General features: G+C 36.9%; 3 protein-coding genes across 4 annotated transcripts; 1 reads left to right on the top strand and 2 right to left on the bottom strand.

Annotated features, from left to right (window-relative positions):
- The first annotated feature begins 6,593 nt into the window (after window positions 1–6,593).
- Window positions 6,594–8,858, top strand: LOC125185558 (ADP,ATP carrier protein 1, mitochondrial-like). Of its 2 annotated transcripts, none has more exons than XM_048082115.1 (4): window positions 6,594–6,701; window positions 7,332–7,831; window positions 7,933–8,304; window positions 8,407–8,858. In XM_048082115.1, exons 2-4 carry the CDS (start codon window positions 7,337–7,339, stop codon window positions 8,701–8,703), a joined length of 1,164 nt encoding a protein of 387 aa, XP_047938072.1. In that variant the 5' UTR covers window positions 6,594–6,701; window positions 7,332–7,336; the 3' UTR covers window positions 8,704–8,858. The 2 variants fall into 2 exon arrangements, with proteins under 2 accessions (XP_047938072.1, XP_047938071.1); XM_048082114.1 differs by lacking the exon at window positions 6,594–6,701 and adding an exon at window positions 6,944–6,962.
- Window positions 8,859–11,191: 2,333 nt separating this feature from the next.
- On the bottom strand, window positions 11,192–12,934 carry LOC125224558 (auxin response factor 17-like). The gene is made up of 2 exons (XM_048127978.1): window positions 11,929–12,934; window positions 11,192–11,746 (listed from the first exon to the last, which is right to left on the bottom strand). Exons 1-2 carry the CDS (start codon window positions 12,856–12,858, stop codon window positions 11,288–11,290), a joined length of 1,389 nt encoding a protein of 462 aa, XP_047983935.1. The 5' UTR covers window positions 12,859–12,934; the 3' UTR covers window positions 11,192–11,287.
- A 3,431-nt stretch (window positions 12,935–16,365) lies between these two features.
- LOC125219540 (eukaryotic translation initiation factor 5-like) lies at window positions 16,366–19,234 on the bottom strand. Its single transcript, XM_048121550.1, has 2 exons — window positions 19,084–19,234; window positions 16,366–18,331 (listed from the first exon to the last, which is right to left on the bottom strand). The coding sequence occupies exon 2, from the start codon at window positions 17,985–17,987 to the stop codon at window positions 16,656–16,658; it is 1,332 nt and encodes a 443-aa protein (XP_047977507.1). The 5' UTR covers window positions 17,988–18,331; window positions 19,084–19,234; the 3' UTR covers window positions 16,366–16,655.
- Between the last annotated feature and the right edge of the window lie 4,097 nt (window positions 19,235–23,331).

Here is a 23,331-nt window from a genome sequence, read left to right as displayed (position 1 = left end):
ATTGGTGTCACATGCATTTTTCTGCAAAAGCAATTGAGATGTCACAAACATTATTTCTTTATCACATACATTTGTAGATATGATTTTCGTGACACATGCATTTTCGTGCAAAAGTAATTGAGATGTCACAAACATCATTTCTTTATCACATGCATTTGCAAATACGAGTTTTTATGTCACATGCATTTTTCTGCAAAAGTAATTGAGATGTCACAAACATTAGTTCTTTATCACATGTATTTGCAGGTATAAATTTGGTCAAATGCATTTTCTGCAAAAGCAATTGAGATGTCACAAACATTATTTCTTTATCACATGCATTTGTACATATGATTTTCGTGACACATGCATTTTCCTGCAAAAGTAATTGACATGTCACAAGCATCATTTCTTTATCACATGCCTTTGCAGATCTGAGTTTTGGTATCACATGCATTTTCCTGCAAAAGTAATTAAGATGTGACAAGCATCAGTTCTTTATTGCATGCATTTGCAGATATGAGTTTGGTAATACATCCAATATCTTGAAAAAGTTTTTGAATTGTCGCATGCATCACTGTAATATCACATGTTTTGGTGAAAACATGATTTCCGTATCGCATGCATTATCCTGCAAAAATTATTGATATGTCACATGCTTTACTGCAAGTGTATCCCACATGTCTAGTTTAGTGTCACATACAAATATATTTAGTATATAAATAGCTTTTGAAATTTTTTTGAAGATAACACCAACTACACATTCTATCAGAAAAGATGTTGAGCAAGCATTTGGAGTTCTACACGTGCGTTTCACATTTTTGCAAAGGTCATGCCTATTCTGGGACAAGATGTTGATGGAAAAAATTTTGATTACTTGTATCATCATGCATAATATGATAGTAGAAGATGAACATAATACATATAAAAAATTATTATGATCCTACTGAGTTTTTTGAAAATACACCTGCAAAAGAACAAGAAGGAAATGCTGAAACTTTTTGCTACTCTATTCACGGATAGGGAGTTTGTTTTCTCATATGAATTATAAAATAATTTATATAATTTTTATATGAGTTTTTTTAATATATTTGAATAAATTTATATTTATTAAAAGTATATGAAAAAGAAAATATGTATTGGGGTTGAGTCAGTGGTGGATCCAAGATTTTCGATTTGAGGGTACGATAAATAAATACAGTGACTCGGAACTTCAAAAATCTGACTTTAGTATAAATTAAGATTAACTTAATATACCTTAATACTTGAGTTTAAAATATAAAACACATACGTAATGTTTATTGATATGAAGAAAAATGTGGAGTACAATTTATATAAATTAAAAAAATAAAGCATATATTTGGAATATACTATTATATCACTATAATATTAAGGTACTTAATATTTATTGTAGAAGAAAATCTATACTAATGTAATGCATATAAGAAAATACGTGTCAATTTACTACAATTTTTATAGATAAAAAATAAAAGGCATTCATTTAAAATGTGTAATACGAAATATATAATACTACTAGACTTTGTGAAGTTTATTTATTGTGTAGAAGAATACATATGTTTGATTTTGTTTTATTTTTTTTATTTTTCTTAAAAACACCTTATGATGGAGGGTTCGTGGGTCCCTCATCCCTTTATATCCACAACGACAAGCTTATACTGCCCGAAAGTGGCATGACAACTAACTAAAGAGTGCATCATTGTCTCATCCATACACAAGAGATGGACACCAATCTACTCTCTTCCAAAATTATAGTTATAACTACCATGGCAGATATTCTTCATGAAAATCGGTTCATCGAAAATGGAAATTTGGAAGGTTGAGCTGATCCATTCTTACCAGCGCCTTGACCATCGTCGGAGCCGTGTTGTGATCAAAGACTTGTTGTGTTTCCTCGAGACACCCTTGACACGCCAAGAAGTATGCTGCTCTGTTTCCTTCATTATGGCAGTGAGTAATCTTGCTTTCTACAAGCCTTAACTTGTTCCGAATGTGTGTGATACAATACCACAAGTTAGCTGGGTCGTATTCGTTGGTTTGCAGCATCGAAACTATCTACATGGAGTTCAGTTCAATCCAAATCCGCAACCCCCTTTCTCTAGCTAGGTCAAGCCCGAGGGAGAGGGCCTGCAAGTCCGCGTCAAGAGTCGAAGAAACATCCACTTTTGCTGTGAATCCCCGAATAAGATTGCTTCCCGAGTCTCGAATAGTGCCTCCTACCCCTGCTTCCGATTGCCTCCACCCTCCTTTAGTGTTGAGCTTGATCCATTCTGTGTCCGGCGGAATCCATCTCACGAGTTTGATGAGCTTACGAGGCCTCTCTTTCCAAGCCGACGTGTTGAAGCTCTCCAATTTATCACACCCGTCCCATTCCCCCTTCCTAAGTTTACTAGCCGTAATAAGTTGTTGCAGGTGCATTGTTACTCGGTTAATCACGTTGACTGCCTTCATCTTCGTACCCCGGTGGATATGGCTATTGCGTTCCGACCAGATGAACCACAGGATAAGGCACGGATGATCGAGCTTACATGAAGCTTATCTATACTCAGTCTACAATGTCAAAATCTAATTCGTGTTTCCAAGTCAGAGACCCCATCGTTCCATCTTGGCAACTTGGGAAACCAAGTTGCGAATCTTTCCCAAACTTCAGCTGCAACCTCGCCTCGAAGGAAAAGATGCTCCCTTGTTTCCACATCAGGCCTTGTACAACATCTACATTTCGACGCTAGGCAGACTCTTCTCTATTGAAGCTTGGCATCAACCGGAATCCTATTTGCCAACAGCCTCCAAATGAAGATTGACATCGAAGGCAGAATACAATCATTCCAGATCAAGTTGAAAACCGGTGTGTGAGGATGACGATGCCTACATAGCTCCCATGCTGAGCTTGTGGTAAAGTTACCCTGAGCCGAACAGCTCCATCTCAGAGTGTACCTTCCGAGTCAATTGGAACCTTCTCTACTTCTTCGATCACCCCTCTAGGGACTCCTAGAGGTTCAAGCACTCCTTGAAGCAAGCTCACATTCCACTTTCCATTCTCCCAAAAGTCCTTCACTCTGTACTGAGGCAGAGTCATCCCCGGGTTGCACATTTCCCTCATCGGCCTATCGCCCACCCGATATCCTCCCAAAAATGGATTTCTCCGTTTCCTAGCGCCCATAAAATGTGTTTGTGAACCTTGTTTCCAGTCTTAGCCATGCGCTTCCATGTGATACTCTGTTTCCCGGTGAACGGCGCTTTCGATGGCGCAGTTGAATGACAGTATTTTTGCATCATGAATCTTGCCCAAAGTGAGTTCTGTTCCCGGAAGAAAAAGGGAAAAAAGTAAAACTGATGTAACTGTGGCTGTAGGAATCGAACACAGACAGCGAGAAACGAATATGGGGTGGATTACTGCTGAACCACCATCATTTCTTTGTAGTGAATGCACCTACATATATAATTACCATGAAATTTGGGGGTACAGTGGTACCCCTTGTTCCAATGTGGCTCCACTAGGTTGAGTTGAGGTCATTGATGAAAGTAAAAGTTTTAATAAGTTGGGGGTTGTATATGTGGATGAAAGAGAAATGAATATTTTATTAAAAAGTTAATTGGGGTTGGGTTGGGTGAGGGTCACTGATGAGGATAGTCTTAGGGTCGTTGAGTGTTACCCAATCGGATGAAATTTGGTCACGACACTATATATCCAGTCGGATGGTGCTTAGCATTTTACAGTTTTCGCAAAACAATCATAAATTTCTCCACATAACTCCGATTGAGGCGTGCAGATATCCACACGAAACTCTTTAGAAGATGAAGACATTAGTGGTGTTCAAAAAAGGATTAAAAATAACAATTTAAAACCCTTCTTTTTGGTCTCTGAACATCATCATTTGTCCATTTTTCGTCAAGCCACTTCATATGAGAACAAACTAACAGTTAAACCATAATGAGTTTATAAAATAATGCCTAAGTCCGTCTCACTAAGGGATGGAACGAGAGTGAAATAGAACGAAGATAAGGATGAATGATAATCGTTTGCATACTATCCCATTCCATTACATGAATATTTCATTTAATTATACCAACTCAAAGGACATGAATGAAAATAGGAATCGACCTTTCATTCTCTCCTCTATTTCATCGAATCAAGAAGGGTTTTAAAGAGTGCATGTAAGTGTTGATTCACATTTCTAAGTAACAATCATATTAATCTCTAACTAATTTTATTTGCCGTAAAAATACTAGTTAATATACTATGTTAGCGCGGTATATTTTATTTTAAAATACACAGAAATGTGTATCTAAATTAAGAAAACTCGATTAAGCGTTGACTTTGAAATAATAGTATCCCTCCGTCTCACAATAGGAGTTACATTTGATGTAAACATCAGGTTTAGAGTTATATTTTGGTATGGGCATGAATATTAAAAATATATAAAGAATAAAGAGTTGAAAAAGTTAGCGAAATATGAGATACACTTTTTTATATTGGTTATATAACAAAATCGGAGTGAAGCGAGTTAGTGGAATGAGAGACCTACTTATCATTTATCGTAAAAGTGAAATATGACTTTTATTGTGAGACGGACTAAAATGATAAAATGTAACTTTTATTGTGGAACGAACGAAGTATATCAAATTTAAATTTTGCTTGATTATAAACTACTAATAACTGAACTTACCACGATAGTGGTCAACTTGCCTTGATTTAATTCAGCTCATGATCCGCCATTAACCATACATGACACAACAACTAAGATCATAGTTATTTCTAAGTGTTTGAGATTTTCAAATTAGTTCCACAATTTGTTCTCACTCTTCGTTTTTTTTTTAATTCTTTTCTACCCATCCATGTTTTAGTTGTGAAAGATATAAACTACTCCCTCCGTCCACGAATAAATATCTCGGTCACTTTTTTGCACTTATTTTGTAAAAATGACAATAAATAGTTAAAGTGGAGAAATGATATAGTAAGATAGAGAATAATGTAGATAAGAAAGAGGGGAAATCGGCCACATTAAAATTACCTTCTGGGGAGGTCCGTTTGATATCCAAAAACTGCTCAGCAACAGTCGGACAAGTGGGGAATGTTGGGGCGAACCAGAAAAGTTTGGGTAGAGCCGGATCCAAGCGTTGGCTAGGTAAGCGTCCTGTAGTAAGGGGAGTAGTTATGAACCCTGTAGACCATCCCCATGGACTTTATCATTTTATCACTTTGACTATTTATTATCATTTTTACAAAACAAGTGCAAAAAAGTGATCGGGACATTTATTCGTGGACGGAGGAAGGATAAAGCAGTCGGTTGTAATTTTATCTTTGCGACAAGACATTTAATCCAACCATTAAAGTTGAACGTGTTTGAAATTTGTTAATAGCCACTTCCCACTTGTATACCATTCTTCTACCTGTGAATGTAAAAAGAAATTTAACAAACTAAAAAATGAAAGGAAAATACGTTGTCCATGCATCTTTCAAACGATTGATTCTTCTAATTGCAATATTTTTCAAATGAGTGTAAAAATGATAAATTTGAATAAATAATAAAGCAGTATGTGACTTTTCTTTATTATTGAAATCATAGAGGCTAGAAAGGATCTTTGTTTTGATATTTTTACTTCTCAAAATATGTTATGGTATAGTACTTGATGGTCTATCTCAAGTATTCTCAACCATTACGCTAGAAATTATTCGATCACTATTTGGTCAACCACTATTCGAGAATTCATCATCTTAAAAAATTGCACTCCTTCCATTCCATAATTGTTATTCCTTTTTTGTTGTTTCGTTAAAAGTGATCATTTTCATTTTTAGAAAAAAAACAACCTAATGTACTTTTCTGCTTTATTCTATCCTTACTTTTTACTCTCCCCGTCCCACATTCGAAGTCACTTATTGTTATGGCTCAAGTTTTAAGAAAAAGTTGGAGTGTGTAATAAATAAAGTGAGATGGTGGAGTGTGTAACAAATGAAGTGAGATGGTAGAGTTGGTTGAAGGTGGGTCCCTTTTGACTTTTGATTTTTGTTTTGATTTATTTTAATGTAGATAATGACATTTCTATGTAATTTTGATGAAGAATGGGGTAAAATGGTATGACCAAATATGAACAATTCTAAAAGTGACTCTTCAACTGAGACGGACTTTTATAGCAAAAAGTGACTCTTAATCTGAGACGAAGGGAGTATATTTTAATTTTTCTCTCGCCACTTAATTTAATAATCAATTTCTTAGATTTTGAAACAAATTCATTAATTGTAATAAATAGAATGGAATATGATATTGCAAAAAATAAGTAAAATTTTTGTGGTGACAGTTAAGAGATTCAAACTCCGCTGGGAGACTTTTGGCCTCGATCCAGCAAGATTAGTCAAATACTCAAATTCTTCCGAAGACGATTTTGGTACACATGCGGTAAAAAAAAAAAAAAAAAGTTTGCGCACAACAAATCGATAATTCACCTCAACTCTAGACTCTAATTGAAGGCCAAGGTTAAAAAGAATCCACTTACTTCGACTTCCCTGGCTAGAATGCACATGATCCGGCCCATTACTTTGACCCGCACTAATTTTCACATGCTCCGCGACGCAGCGTATTCCATGCGCCCTTCCTCGTGCTAGGTATTCAGTCAGCTACTATAAAATGGGCATCTGCAGCCAGACTCTTTCGATCCTCGGTCGTCTCTCCTCCAATCCCATCATTTTTCGAGCCGACCGCAGCCAGGTAACTAACACCTTCCCGCCTAATTCTCGCTACTTCTTTACTGCCATTTTTAAAAATCTATTTTTTTAATTTTTTTGTGGATTCAGCGGAATTTGCGTCTTTGTATGATTCTGAAAACTTCTCTTTCCCTGTTTTTCCTTGGATCGCATTTGAATGTTCTTCTATTTACTGCTTCCATACAAGTATTTAAGTTTGCCCTCTGTGATACTGATTTGGATCCGAATGTGGCTTTGTTCATGTAGGGTTATTATACAGAGAAAGGTATGAACTCGCCTAGATCTGGAATTGAGCTAGACTTAGATATGATTCATTTCCATACATAAACAAGCATGTTCAAATGTGTTTCTATAAATTTTACGGTAATTAGTTTTGCTTATGATAGGCAATCATTTTCTTTGCAAATTAGAATACTTTGTAGTGTCTGTTTCAGTAATTCATGTATATGATGAAATTTCGTCATTGAGTTATTATGATCAGATAATTAATGGTGGCTTGCTATTTGTTGTGTATGCATAGGATTTGAATATGAAGTAGTAGATACCTGTTCCACTGTAACTTTGATGTGTACTTGTAATCAAGTTTCTGCCAGCCCGTTACGTGCCTAATATTCTGTCGTATTGGGATATTTAGGTATTATGGCAGATCAAAACCATTTCCCAACTATCTCCCAGAAGGTAGCTAACCAATTACATCTGGGATCGAGCATCTCACAAGTGCACCATGGAGGTGTCCCACAACCTGCCGCATATCAGAGACGATTTGCTTATGGCAATTACACAAACCAAGCCTTCCAATATCCTAAGACCTGTGTTGCAACTCAGGATCTGTCGTTGGTCTCTGTGAATGCTAACCCAGTGTTTGCTCAGGCTCCCTCAGAGAAAGGCTTTGCTGGCTTTGCGATTGACTTTCTTATGGGAGGAGTTTCAGCTGCTGTGTCGAAGACCGCTGCTGCTCCTATTGAGCGTGTGAAGCTTTTGATCCAAAACCAAGATGAAATGATCAAGGCCGGCCGTCTTTCTGAGCCATACAAGGGAATTGGAGAGTGTTTTGGTAGGACGATTAAGGATGAAGGGTTTGGATCACTGTGGAGAGGAAACACTGCTAATGTCATCCGTTATTTCCCCACTCAGGTCTGCCTAGTTTTTCACTCTTATGCACAGTCATATGGTTGCCTGTATCATTATCTATATGCTGTTATGATGATAACTCATGGTTGTTGTGTGTTCAACAGGCCTTGAATTTTGCTTTCAAGGATTACTTCAAGAGACTGTTTAACTTCAAGAAGGACCGTGATGGTTACTGGAAATGGTTTGCTGGCAACCTTGCTTCCGGTGGTGCTGCTGGTGCTTCCTCACTTCTCTTTGTGTACTCCTTGGATTATGCGCGTACTCGTCTTGCCAATGATTCCAAGGCTGCAAAGAAAGGAGGTGAGAGACAGTTCAATGGTCTGATTGATGTTTACAGAAAGACTCTCAAATCAGATGGTTTGGCTGGTTTGTACCGGGGATTCAACATCTCGTGTGTCGGTATCATTGTATACCGTGGTCTGTATTTTGGTATGTACGACTCTCTGAAGCCAGTCCTCCTAACTGGATCTCTGCAGGTTAGTTACTACATACCCCTAAAATCCATATAGTAGAATGCTATCTGTATCCGAAAAAAATTCCTGACCGTACTAAACTGGCAATGCTTGTGATGATTACAGGATAGTTTCTTTGCTAGTTTTGCCCTCGGTTGGCTCATCACCAATGGTGCTGGTCTTGCCTCCTACCCAATTGACACTGTTCGTAGAAGAATGATGATGACATCAGGTGAGGCTGTCAAGTACAAGAGCTCGATGGATGCCTTCACCCAGATCCTCAAGAACGAGGGTGCCAAGTCGTTGTTCAAGGGTGCCGGAGCAAACATTCTTCGTGCTGTTGCTGGTGCTGGTGTGCTTGCGGGTTATGACAAGCTTCAGGTTATCGTTTTCGGAAAGAAATATGGATCTGTTGGTGGTTAAGTGTGCACTGGTTTTTTGGAAAGAGATGGTGATAAATCCATTTTTGCTGTTTAGTTCGATAAAATGACAAAACCAAGTACTATGATCGAAGTTAAAAATATTGTTTGAGAATTGACAATGCGCGATGATATAGAGCCCTTTTTTTTATATTTAAATTGGGAATTGTCTCTACTGTTTTTAGAAGAGTTTCATACTCTGTTATGTTACTATATGTTTCGGATGTATCGTGTCGAATTTTCCTATAAAGCTTTTTGTTTTAATGAAAAAAATTAAGAAGGTTGGGGTTTCAAATAATATAGTTCAAACTAAGACGTAACCTATAGTATAAATTGTCAATAATTACAACTTTGTGCTTTAGGCTAATTGGGTTAAAATTTTCATAATTTTTTAATTAATGTATTTTTAATGATAATTTTATATGTATGATACAAGTTTTATTTAAATTCAAGTCTAACTCATATATGTAGGCATGAAAATACAACTTTTTTTCCATAAATAATGATAATGAACTCATTTCAGGCAATCCTATGTAGATAGGGTTAATTTTCGGGCTAACTCTAATAGCATGACTATCATTAGTTCCCTCAATAATCACATCTGCTGTAATTCCCATTAGAGAAATCCTTCAATTTTGATGCATCTTCAGTTGATTCAATATAAAAAATCTCATGTTTTCCAAAAACTTTATAACTACAAAGATATGAAGATTTAATTGTAGCTTTGACCACATTTTGCTGACTAGCTATTAATATTTGTCTAAATTCATCACCAAACACAATCGCTAGTTTTATACTCGACTCATTCATTTTTCATACGTATGATCCCTTGCAAACTCATATCCAAAGTTTTAACTTTTAATACAGTACATATGGATAGTAGGGACTTCATCTGATACGATCCCACATCAGTTTCACATGAAAGTGTGGAATAGCATATAATAGGAAGTCAACCTTTTACCTTTGAGTCTTTGACTATGGTTTTGGGTTAGGTTAGAGCTTCCTATCTTATATGCTTATCATCATCATTTATAATAAGCTTTGCCTTCACAATCAATTCTGCATGTTCACTTCCATGCTTGATGTTAAAGTCAATTCTTCATTTGGATTAATAGAAATCTTGAATCAAGAGTGGGTTGTTTTTTCACCTTGTATTAATTATTAAAGTATACCACTTCAAGCCTATTCAAAAAAATCTATCCTTTTGAATATATCCCTGTAGACACTAGCTTCCATATTAAAAAAATTCAGTTCTTTCATATCCATAGACAATACTATATTTCACCAATATCCGAATTCATAGACGACATTCTCAAACCATATGCATGACATTGCTCGTCAGTGAACTTCAAAAGGAAGTTCATATGATCTCTTGATAAAGCTTCTCAATCATAACAAAATACATCATTGATCTATATATATTTTGTGACAAGATAATCAGACAAACTTTTCCAAAATTCCTTGTGTTGTGAGTGAAAACGTACCCAAGAAAAGTGCATTAAGTAAGTACTTGTAGGTTTTGTGTGAAGTTTGGTGATAATCATATCCTATTAAATGCATATACGAGTACAAACATGGCTCGTGACATAGTTTCCAGGAAGTTCACGTTTGGATACTTGATGAGACTTGCACGGTGAACTATAGCGATGGCAAGTAACTGATAAACTGGAGCTCGACGACGCAGTAAACTGATATGCAAGAGTTGCATGTGCAAAACAACTAGTGAAATGAACAAGAGAGAGTTTGGTGAGTAAATTTTGAGAGAAGAAAAAGGTAAGAAATCATATCTCCCTTGAAATACTAGTCCGGTCTTCTTGTGTGATATTTGTGTTTTCTTAATAATTGAAGGGAGACTCTCGTACTCCTACTATATACAGTGTAAGATCCAAGACTTCGGTCTTGTGATTTATAGTTTGCACCAATTTTATTTTTTTGATATAGTCCCATTTTTCATCTAGCAAACGATTTTTTTTTTTTATCCTGATTCTTATGCTCAAAGTGTCATTTATTTTGATACTAGAAGATAATTTATCTACCTTTTTCTATATGCCTTTTGGATTATTTGGTTTAAGTGTTTTTTTTTTTGACGAACTTGATTCAACTTGATAAAAACATGTTTGGGCTCATCGTCGATTAGTCAAAAATAAGTGTCAAAATATTTCTTGGAGAAAGGTTATTGGTTGAATTTGGGTTCAAATCAACATCTTGTTCGTTCCGTATTGTATAGCTCATGTTGCACCTCCGTCCCAGATAATTCGTCTCAGTTCCTTTTTCACACTCGTTTTGCAAAAATAATAATAAAGTGATATATTTCATCATCTGTGTATTATATATAATCTTTATTTGATCAAGTGATATACTGCTATATACACCAAGTTAAGTCCCATACGTATGCTTTGCAGTCCATGCAAACATTATAATTATACATCTAACTTTGAATTAGGTGACAGCATCTAATTTTTGTATGTTGAAAGCATTAAAACAAGAAGCAAAGCAAGGCAGACAACATTTCTAGTAGTATATTCCAAAGAAGTCAATCACGTTTTGAAACAATGTCTAAAAATGGACTCCCTATACAGTCAAAAAAATCAATCTCTATGTGCAGCAATGGCATCCCTCTCCACCGCAGAAGTTGCAATCTTCATTCCGAACAACTGGAAAGACGTAGCAGCCTGAACGCCGTTCTGGCTGACCGGCGACACAATGTCCGAGCTGGACCTCCCAATAGTCAACACTGTGGAGATAGATATGACTTGTTCATCAGGTTCTTTAGTCGGATGTTGGGGGACGTCGTTCAGAGGTTTGACGTAGTTGTTTGGAGGTTGGAGGACGTCGGCCGCCATATGGTTTCGCCTGGCTCCCTGCATGCCAGCAGGAGGATATTGACGCAATAGTGACGAATCGGTGGCTAGGATGCCCGGATCAGGCAAGAATCTCAACCTCTTGGCAGGATGGAACCCGGGATCGATTAGTGGAGAGAGTGGTAGGTATTCCACTTCCCATGGGTTCACATTTGCATGCGAACCTTCGGGGTCATCCCAATTCACCTAAAGTATATGTACTACTACGTTATACTAGTTATAAACACAAATTTAAAGTAGACTAACTAGATGTCAGACATTACCACAATACTCTATCAAACAAAACACAACACACATTTATAATGTTGCTCTCACATATTTCAATTAAATTAAAATTATATTAACCATAAACAAAGCAGAAAGTTAACCTGCAACATGCGCCAAGGGGAGTTGAGCCAGATCCCGGTCATCGGCCGCGACACGGCGGTTACGCCACCTTGGATCCACGCCAGCCGCGACGCGTCGTCACTATCCACCGCCATCCTGACCTTCATCCCCGCGTTCCACGGGATCCGCAGCGCCTCGTTAACCTTCTCCGCCGCCACGACGAAATCAGGGGACCCTACCTTCGGGTAGTACACCACCTCGAACCGCAGTCCTCTCACCGCGCTCTCGATCGCCGAGATCGCCTCCGCCGCCTCCGATTTCTCGTCGCCGCCGAACCTCTCCGCGCGCCGGATCCCGACGAACAGCTCCTCCGTCGATTTCCTCTTCATAAACACGACCGAATCGCCGGCCACGAGGCGCTTCGCGTTCACGAACTTGCTCCAGCCAGTGGTGAGCAGGTGGCGCCGCGGCGTGCCGCGGTAGATGTGGCGGAACCCCCACGCATTGCCGTGGCTGTCTCTCGTCACCAGAGTCTGCACAGGCGGATCCGCCTCGAAGTCGAGCGGCGGCAGAATGATGTCCGCGCAAAACCTAGGCACCGAGAAACCGCCGCCGTTGTTGGCGTCCGAGCGCGTCAGGATCTTCGCGAACGAGAGGATTTCGTCGTCGGCGGCGGCGGAGCCTCCACCGGTCGGAAGCGAATCGAGCGGACACAGCGGCTGGAGGAGAATTCTGGAAAAAACCTGATCGGAAACGGAATCGCAGAGGTAGCGAACGGAAATGACTCGGCAAGGAATCCAGGGCCAAGTGTGGGTGAAATTGTGATTAGCGGCGGCGGAGCACTGCTCGAGATGCCCCTGGGGGAAGTAGTAGACGGCGGAATTGACGGCAGGAACGTGGACGCCGGCGCCGGCGATTGCGTGCCAAATTGAGGAATCGATTTCCGCAGCGGCAGTTGGGGGTGAAGTCATGGTTGAGGTGTTGTCGTTTCTACAAATTATGTTTATATATTTATAGATTTATATGTTGTGAATTGTGATATAGAGAGAGAAAGAGGGAAAAGAGAAGACAGATAAAATGTGGAGTGCATTTCTGAGATGGAATGAATGAGACACGCTAACAGTTCGAAAAATCTGTTCATAAATCCTAACTGAACGATTTATTCATATTCATCTAATTATTCTAGTATATACATTTCAAAATGATTGCTAATTACTAAAAAATTTCAACAATTTTCAATAGATACCATATTTTGACGAATTCTAAAGACTGCCGATAAATATCTCATCCATTTCAATATACTCTTTTCCTCCTTTAGATATAGATTATTTTATCGGTTCTTCGTGTAAAATAGATATTTATATTAAAACTTCATGACTCGACTATTTTTTTGAACGAATATATTATATGCATGTGCATTTAAAATAACCATTAATTAAATATCTATCGATGTGTAATATTTATTCGTGTACTGTAAAAGAATAAACCTGATTTTTTTTATTATATAAATGACTATATGTTTTATTATATACTCCTACATAATCTCCATTATACAGTTTGTTGTTACTTTCGGCATATTTTTAGTGAATCAGTATAAATGGGTCAGGTCAGTTCATTTGAATTCGCCAATTTATATTTCAATCAGCTAGCAAACAAAACATCCATTTAAACAGTTCCACGTGGATGCTAAGCTAACTAACATTCCACTTTTTTTAGAAAAGATTAATTAGGAATCCTATATCAAATTAATACAGAGTCTGATATATCATGGTGTTATAATTTGTTTTAATTCCTGTCAATTTCAGACATTTTATGAATGGAAATAATCCTGATACTCCATATATATTTCTACTTTTTATGAACGGAAATAATCCTGATATATGCATTAGGAAAATAACATGGTATACAGCTAAAAGCACATCAATATAGTCGGATCCAAATTCTTAATCAAATCCAATATAGCTTGATCTAATACTCTAATTGTATTGATAACTAACATTTGTTAAATTTAAAAACAAGCAGGACGAAACCGTCCAATTCTCTTAACTTGATTTCTTGAATTGATGAGAGATTCACTAAGTCATGATTCTAATGCATTTAAAAAATGGTCCGATGGGACCAAGAAACTCAAGGAACATTTGGTCTGAGGTTATGATAAGTGTAGCACACTAAGAGCCCGAGACAAGATGCCCTGCAGCGCAGGTGCAGCCAACGGGCATGGCCCGTGAGATCGAGCCCAGCAAGGCAGTCACACTAAAGGAACGAACCAAGATCAAACCCTATGCCCTGATTTTTATCAAAACTATGTGAGCAGATAAGGATCGTCGATAATCTTATCCTCTCCTTTTGTTTTATCTTTTGTTTTTAATACTATTATAAGTGTCAAGAATATCTATAAGCTTCGTTCGAGTTTTAATTGTCGGTTCTTTCCCTAACTTATAGGAGGTCAAATCACATATGCTTTTAATCTTATATATATGGGAATTGTATCACTTATTCAACCAAGAAATATGATAATCCAATTGATATTTCTTCCAAAATATTCTCTCTTCAATTTTCGTTCTAGGGTCTCCCCTGAAACCTAAATCGCCTCTCTCTCTATCTCTCTGTCTCTCTCTCTCGTCTTCCGTGTTGTTTTCCGTGTGAGTTTGCGATCGATAGGGTAATACCCATCAAGTTATTACCCTCTTCAGTGTTTTTTATTTAAGTTACTTTTTGGTCATAACTCATAAGTCTTTTATTGAATTCACCTTTTTTTCTTTGTGAGTCCATGATCTATATTTAAGAATTGAAAGACATATGATTAACACGGTAATAATTGTCATAAACAATGAAGTCTTCAATTATTTATTTTAAAAAATATAAAAACTCTTCTTATTCAATGATAATGGTACTTCCTGAAAATGAATGTCCATTTAGTTCAATAAATTACCAATTGGGTAATTAACTTATTTCATAAGAAAATAACACAACAAAAAGAAACCGGCTCTTCCTTGATGTCAAAGGCGAGTTGGTCCTATTATTCTTTCATCATTAGTTTACTACAATTATCTTATAACTTTGGCAATAAAACATATTAAACCTACGATTTTTCACTCATTAGCCTCCACATCCGTGCTGTTAGGCAAGAGCACAACACCCATATCTATGCTCTTCCGCAAGAACATGCTCAGGGGTCTCACCATTCTATTATTCAATTTAAATAAAAACATTTCTACAATATTAAAATGCATTAAAAATACCCGGAATACTATTACAAATTAAAAAAAAGAGTAAAAGTTACATAATTAAAATCCTAAAAATTAAAAATTATATAATTAAAATCCTAAAATTTGAGATTGAGAGAGTTGTTTGGTATAGTGTCATTTTTTTGTGTTTGAAATGGGAGTATTTTAATTACATAATTAAAATCCTAAAAAATGGATATATTTTATTAGAAGTGAGAAAATATATTTTTTTTATTAAATCTGATGTTTTCAGATTTTTTTGAATTTTTTAAAAATAATAATAGTAAAAAATAATAAACCAACAGTCAATCAGAGCATGTCACGTCGGCTGCTTGTGCTCTTGCCATTGGCACGAACGTGCTCTATGCATAGAGCACGTCGGACAACACGACGTCCTTTCGCAAGAACACCGTTATGGATGCTCTTAATAGTGTCCTAAACTTAACAATTATTTTCCCATTTATAATCTATGGCTAACGTGAAAACATGCCATTAAATTATGGATCCAATAATCCAACACTAGTATTTGATGTAAAATAATACTACCTCCATTATAAAAAAAATATATGAACTTTGTATTCGATACGAATTTTAATGCAAAATTGATAAACTAAGAAAAAAGTATTAAAAAAAAGTAATAAAACTATTATTAGTGACAAATGGGTGTCACCTCATTAGAGAAAAAAGAATTTTCGAAATTAAAAAATACATATTCTTGTAGGACATACTAAAAAAAACGAATGCAAAATTGATAAACTAAGAAAAAAGTATTAAAAAAAAGTAATAAAACTATTATTAGTGACAAATGGGTGTCACCTCATTAGAGAAAAAAGAATTTTCGAAATTAAAAAATACATATTCTTGTAGGACATACTAAAAAAAACGAATGCATATTCTCCTGGACCAAGGAGTACTAACTCATTTTCCAATACATAATATAGTAGTATGCCATTAAACAATGTAAAATATGATCTGATTTATATTTTCTTATGACTCACTTTTTCAAGTTATGAAATAGGTGAGAACCAAAATTTATTTATAATATCTCACTTTTCAGAACTAAACTAATTAACCAAACCAAAATCATTATTATCAATATATAATGATCAAAAGTATATTTTAAAATAACATATACTGTGAAAAGTTATCCAATAAATCAGATTAAATTTTTAATTACATCTATTACTACTACTTTAGAAGAAAAATGACTATATAAGAAATCGAATGGGATGACATTCATAGAACGATTGATTAATAACAACCACCAACGATTTAATAACCAAAGAAAAATGTCACTAATAATAGCAAACGAAACGCAACAGAAGCACTGAAGAAGAGTTTCTTAGAACAAGAAACATCTCTTCCAAGACGCTAAAACAACAAAAACTTAAAACCACTCCACAATAAAAACCTGTGTCCGACGGCATTTATTGACGACGGCAACAACACTGCAACAGAATCGTTCGTGCCATGCCGTTGCTAAAGACACTAGTAGAACATAATGAGAAATTGTACTGGGAAATAAAGTAGTCTGTAAAGAGTTACTCTTCTTCAGATTCAGATTCAGCGCTCTGCAGCCATTCAATGAAGGGTTTGACATTCTTCCATATTGGAGAGCTTTTGTTGGCACCAGCCAGGCCCTTCTCAAACCATTCCACTATGAACTCCTCCTCCAGCACATCGCCGTCATACAAAGCCTTCAACACCAGAGCAACCTCCTTCACAGCCTCTGGGGATGCTTTCCCACAGAAGGCTTCAATGGCTAGAAGCAGATGGCACTGCGAATCCTCACCCTCAAGTACGGCAACAATATATTTTTTCTTCTTCACAACCTCTTTGGAGAAACCTTTTCCAGCTCCCTCAAATAAGGCTTCAAAGTAAGCATTCACTAGCTGCTGGCGAGAGCCAGAGAGAGACTCCAGGAATGATTTGATTTGGGATGCGGAAGAACCCCTGCTCACATACTCCTTGATCAACACAAAGAGTTCATCTTTATCTGCAGCAGCTTTCCCATTTGTCTCTCCATTCCCTTTGGATTTCCCTTCCCTTGCAGGAGAGCTCTTACCTGATTTTCCCTTCTCCTCATTGGCTGAGAGCATGACCATACTAGCAGTAACAGCATTCAGCTGTTCTTGTATCGTTTGTTGTGCAGCCACAGCTGAAGTGTCTGTCTGCCACTCGACATCATCATCACTGTCTTCAGCCACTTCACGATCATCCTTTTGGCTACCAGGTGGAGAATGGTCCTCATCAGAGTGGGATTTCTTCTTTGAAGATTTTGATACTGCATCCTTGGAACTACCAGATGACACCTTCTTCTTTGCAGCCTCTTTCTTTTGCTTCTTCAGCTCTTCATCAGCTGCCTCTCCTTCCTTGAGTCGCTCTTTCTCAGCCCTCCTCAATTTCTTGTCCTTACCTCCCTTCTTAGCCTCAGGAGGGTTCTTGATAATGAATGTTGTGAGCTTGTCCCTCATATCAACCTCTGATATAAAACCACAAGCAGCACACTTGAGATTGATCATCTGTGACTTAGTGATGATAATTTCAGTTTCAGGGTTCCCACAACCATAACACTGAACAAATTTCTTGATGAAATTCTCAAGAAGTCCAGCAAGCTTTGAAGTATCATGAGATCCATTGACGTGGGAAGTTCCAGTCTTCTCATCAAACTTTGATTGAGCTCCCAGCTCACAGCCAAAATACTTGGTTGTGTAAGAGGCCGGCCTACTCAAAGCCTTAGCAATGTCAACCATATTGACTATGTTGGTCTTGATGCCATTACCACGGCCCTCGATTTTTGTGATCATCCTGGGCATCTTATACCTATAGAAGGCATCATCCTTGTTTCCAGCACCAATGTTTTGCAAAGCCATTTTGCAGGTGTTAAAAAGTAACAATCTCTGTCAGTATGGACGCAAGGTTTTCTGTTCTGCAAGATTTACTCCTCCAAAATTGTAAGAATTCCACAGAAAAGGAGCTGGAACCAAAAACTGGCAGTCTTGACCTCGTATTTTATGACCTTGGTGTGACTTGAGATGCATGCAGCCAACTAGAGGTGCCGAATTTCTATCCTTTTTCCTCTGTGAAGGACAGTACTCCCCAAGCAACCCAATTGATAATAAAAACAGAGATGCCTGCTCAGACATAAAAGAAGTTTCTGACTTGAGACACTCCACTTTTGCTGACTGCAATTACTGCAAGTCCACAAGCCAAAGCCCTGCATACAAACACAAGATTCCAAAATAAGGTAACGATGACTTTGTATTGATATAAAAAACCCTTCAAAAATAGAAAATCATCCAAAACTAGGATAACGCCATGTTTATCTGTATCATGAAGTTATAATCTGAACCAAGAACATGCTGTCAATTATATATGTGGGCACTAACACAAATTATATGGCAATGCAGTGTAATAATAACACCACATAAATTCAATATTTAAAACAGATAAAACCAACCAGCATATACAGGATACCAGTATTTCCCCACACAAAACTAACAAGAACTTCGATCATCAAGCTAGCAAAACTAAAGTTTAATCAGTATAAAATTACTGAATAACGTATAAAGATTCAAAAAAACTAATCCTTAACGCATACTCATCAGTTCATCTAGAAACAGACAAAACGGAAACTCGATCATAATCCTCCATCTCAATCAGAGAACCCAATCCAGTTACACAACCACAACCCAGAGATCCAAATCGGAAAACCGGAAAAATTCAATCTAAATCCTCTGAAGCACAAGTCAACAATCCAAACCTTAATCCAATCGAATAATATTCGACACTCGAAATTCAAATCAAAAGCAAATCCAGATCGAAAGCCCCCGATTATGCAGAAACAACGGATAGTAGAATAGATATCGACGATACCGCTCATGACGAATCCAATCAAAAAATATAAAATCGAAAACAGCAATTAAACAAAGCGATAAACCCCGATAGGAAAAGGAATAAGAAAAATACCTTAGTTATGCTGAGAAGAAAGGAAAATATAGAGAGAGGAGAGAAAGGAAGGTAGGGAAATTCCTTAGGAGAGCGAGTGGTTGAGGAGGAACGGAAAGACATGACATATATATAGAGAAAGTAGGAAACCCTAGCTGCAATTATTCCAATTTGGGGATAATCAATAATCAATTTACAAACCAAACACCGCCTTTCTTCCATATCGTCTCTCTCGAATATTCGACAACCCTCTTTTTTAAAATAAAAAATCGTTCATTTTTTTTGTTTGTTACCGTTATTTATTGACGCGGGATAATAATGATGTGATCAAAGACAATAAATAATAATACTATTACAACATAAAAAAAATTGATATGCAATATTTAATTGATAACTCGAAATTAGTATGATGAATTCACTCCAAGTCACAACTCTAGCCTTTTATTTTTATGTTAGCATTTAACTTTCTAATCATAACACTTACAAATCAATCATAACACTTTCCAACCCTTAACATGATAGCTCATCATAACCAAACTCCAAACATTAGAGCAATCGCAGCCCGGCTCTTAACTATCTCTATCTCATCTTGTCAAGATGAGATGGCTAAGAGACCGGGCTGCAAGCCTCCTAGCTGCATAATATCTCGCTGGGAGGAAAAATTTTGGAGACAGCTCGCCACACGCTCCCCCCACGTGGCGAGCTTGGATTGAGTTGTGAGGTCCACTCGCTGGCCTATGAGTGGGCGTCGTTTATTACCCTTTTCTTAATCAAAATAATTCAAAAATACCAAAATTAATAAAATTTTTCCAATTTCCCAAATTCAAAAAATAGGCTTTTATTAAATTTTTTTTTTAATAATTCATTTTTTTTTCAAAAAAGTTGCCATTATTTATATTTTTAAAATTTTTAGGGTTTTAATTTGTTATTTTTGGGTATTTTGATTAATTTTTTAAATTATTATTTTTTTGGATGAAATGTTTTTTTTTAAGTGAAGAAATGAAATAGTTAAGAGATGAGATGGTTTGAAGAGATGGAGTGAAAGGTGGGGCAAAGTACATAAATAGTGTAGAGATGAGATGAATTGGAAATGGAGTTGTGGATGCTCGTAAGCAATCACATAGCGCATATAGGCAATTACAAACGACATAAATCTATTCGATTCAATGTACCTCCAATACAAACAAATCACTAAGGTACACACACCAAAATAATCATATATATTGGAGTATAATCAAGATAGCAACTCTACAAATTCAATTCACACATCTAAGAGCATCCACGATAGTATGGACATCCCAGCGGACAAACACTGACTCAACTTATTTTTAACACAAGTATACCCGCAAGTGTACGGGGCTAATGTAGCAAATAGTAAGCAAAGAGTATCGTATCCACAGAGACAATGAGTGTCAACCTAATTACCACGAACCAACCTCAACTACTATCTAGATGAATCGGAAATTTTGGTTTTTCTAAATCTATTAAAAGCAAGGTAAAAACAATTAAAAACAACTAGAGAACTAAAAGCAAATAAGAAAACGGATGTAGATCAAGGATGAGAAGGGTAGAATCCTACGGGATCGATAACAACTATCCTATGCTCAACTAACTTCCTAACTATGCCAACAAAGGGTCTCAAGGGTTATTAAGCTATCACTAAGGTAAAACTATATCTTTTCTCAAAGCATATAATTTGTAGATTGCTACCTAGAACCGAAGTGTCCTTCCTAGAACTAAGGTAACAACTCCTAAAAGCTCCTAAGATACTTAGCTTCATTCAAAGGCTCAAATCTGTCGATTATATTGGCAAAGACGTCAACTTCTCTTCTTTCAAATTAAACTACTCACTTCCCAGGTATTGTAGTAAAATCCACATGCATTTATAAGGTGATCAATCAAATAAATGTATAAGCACAAGAGAAGTCAAAATAACCACATGAGCCAAGGCATAGAAAAAGGAAATCAATTAAACATAAGAATCATTGTATCTCCCCCGTAGAACTCTACGAAGGATTTAGCTACTCATGTTCAACACAAAAGTCAAAGAAATATTCAAAGAAATATTCAAAAACATTGTTTGAACAAGAATAAAACTAAAAGTAGAAACTCCTAGAATTGGATTGGGCGGATTGGAGGTCTTCGTCTTCAATCTTGCGATGAATACTCGTCCTCTGCTCGTTCTTCTCTTCTTCCTAGGTGAAAAAGTGGTATTTTTGGGGTAGGAGGCGTGTAAGTTGTGTTTGGAGGCGTTTCCTAGGCATATATATACCTAGGGTTGACTTTGGGCCCGAAATAAGCTGTCCGACGAAGCTGGCGGGTCGCCAGGTTGGGTGTGCGTCGAAGCTGGCGAGTCGCCAGCTGCTTACGGCGTTTTTTTCGTGTTTTGCTGGCGGGTCGCCAGGTTCGTTTGCATGCGAACCTGGCGGGTCGCCAGCTATGTCACTGCTCTGCGCAGTCTTGGTAAAACGGCCATAACTTCTTCTACCGAACTCCGATTGAGACGTTTAAGATATCCACGCGAAGCTCTTTCGAAGACGAAGAGAATGGTATGCATTACATGCGAATCGGACTTCAAAATCTCCAGAAAAGCTGTCTCGAACATTGAGCAGCTGCACATCCACATATTTTGTACATTTTTCTACACATTCTTCACAAAATGGTCAAAATACCAACATAATAGAGAAGTAGCTATAACCATGTCTCAAAGTACACAATATATGATCAAAACCAAGTAAAACTACCCTCTAAAATCATGTAAAATCCAAGTGAATCAACTCCCCCAAACTTAAACAATTGCAAGTCCTCGAGCAATGAAGAAAAAGAACTAGAAGAAACTTGGATTCAAAAGAGTTTTAGACATCATCATCGTCTCAAAGAATACGGAATAAAGGAGCATATCACAATACAAATTCCATCAAGTTAAGCCGTCGAATGCACTTTTACTACTAACTCGTATATCACCTTGGATTCATGCTTCACTCGGGATGTATATATGTGTGTATATTCACCTCACTCAAAGTGTATAAGATATCAAGTAACACTCAAATCAATCAAAAATGCATGGTTTACCATAGGCTTGCTCAATGTCTAACCTCTCCTCTACTTCGTGTGACAATAAATCTAGAGTCCGAAAGGTCTTTTGTTTAGGTTATAATGTAGGCTCTTTGGTAAGGTAGGGTAATATTTGGCTAAAGTGACTAAATTCCCAATAAGATGTGAAATTCTAAGACATTACACAATCCACTTTCAACTTCAACCATTCACCAAAACACTTCTCAACAATAACTAGACTTTGTCTAATTTCTTCCCAACTTCCAAAGACCTCAAATTATTCTCTATATACTATATTTTTTCTTTTTTCTTTCTTTTTTTTTTCTTCCTTTCTTTCTTTCATTCTTTATTTCTTTCTCTCTTTCTTTTTTTTTCTAAGTACAACCAACTTTCAACTTGATAAGCTAAACACGACCAATTTCTTTCAACAACTAAACTCTCCAAACTCTTCTTTTCATAGCTCAACAATTCTAGAGTCTAGGATTCCCAACCCCTTTGATTAGCTTAACAAAAGAAAAGGCAATAGGCTCAAACTTGGCTATCAAGGGTATTATTATATAGCAAGGTTAGTGTTTAGGTAAAAATAAGGCTAACAACAATGGCCTAACATCTTCCCCTATCTCTAAGGTCACTATGTAGACTCAAGAAGACAAGGAGCAAGTTCTAGAAACACATACACATTTGATGATAAATCACACATGAAAGAATTAAAAGCTCAAGTCTCACTGGGCAAATAGCATGAATCAAGGCAAACAAGCAATTCGTTACTTATGCATCCTATTACTCAAACTCTCAAGTCAATGGTCAAGTGATAGCTCAAAGTGGAAGGTTCTTTTATCATAGACGACTAGTCTTCACCCAAATTACTACCAAATTTTTCAATTCAATTTCAAAACCCAACCAATCAAAGTAAGCATTCAAAGAGTTCTAACAAAATAATTCTATCCTAAAACAAAATAAAGCAACAAAAGCAATAAGATACGTACCTCGTTAGTGTCCCTATCCACCATATCATCCCCCCAAACTTATTCAAAGCTAAGCAAAGAATAAGTTTGAAAAGTTGGTGGAGAAGGGAGACATACATGGTAAGCAAGCAACAAAAAAACACACCAAAAACAAAATGAAACGATAAAATTAAGAGTTACCTACTAGGGGTTACCTCCCCTACAGTGCCTTTGGTTATCGTCGTTGGCTCGACGTCCTCCATGAGCTGCA

This window comes from Salvia hispanica, chromosome 4 (assembly GCF_023119035.1).
Source record: "Salvia hispanica cultivar TCC Black 2014 chromosome 4, UniMelb_Shisp_WGS_1.0, whole genome shotgun sequence".
Lineage (NCBI taxonomy): Eukaryota > Viridiplantae > Streptophyta > Magnoliopsida > Lamiales > Lamiaceae > Salvia > Salvia hispanica.
The sequence above is the reverse complement of the archived record's forward strand: the minus strand, read 5'-3'. Positions and strand labels throughout refer to the sequence as shown.

Bases quoted from the DNA above. Each gene is read 5' to 3' on its own strand.
- LOC125185558 (XM_048082115.1), top strand. From the start codon at position 7,337: ATGGCAGATCAAAACCATTTCCCAACTATCTCCCAGAAGGTAGCTAAC. The intron at 7,832-7,932 runs GTCTGCCTAGTT...TGTGTTCAACAG, and splicing joins TCCGTTATTTCCCCACTCAG to GCCTTGAATTTTGCTTTCAA. The intron at 8,305-8,406 runs GTTAGTTACTAC...TGATGATTACAG, and splicing joins TCCTAACTGGATCTCTGCAG to GATAGTTTCTTTGCTAGTTT.
- LOC125224558 (XM_048127978.1), bottom strand. From the start codon at position 12,858: ATGACTTCACCCCCAACTGCCGCTGCGGAAATCGATTCCTCAATTTGG. The intron at 11,747-11,928 runs GTTAACTTTCTG...CATATACTTTAG, and splicing joins CCCCTTGGCGCATGTTGCAG to GTGAATTGGGATGACCCCGA.
- LOC125219540 (XM_048121550.1), bottom strand. From the start codon at position 17,987: ATGGCTTTGCAAAACATTGGTGCTGGAAACAAGGATGATGCCTTCTAT.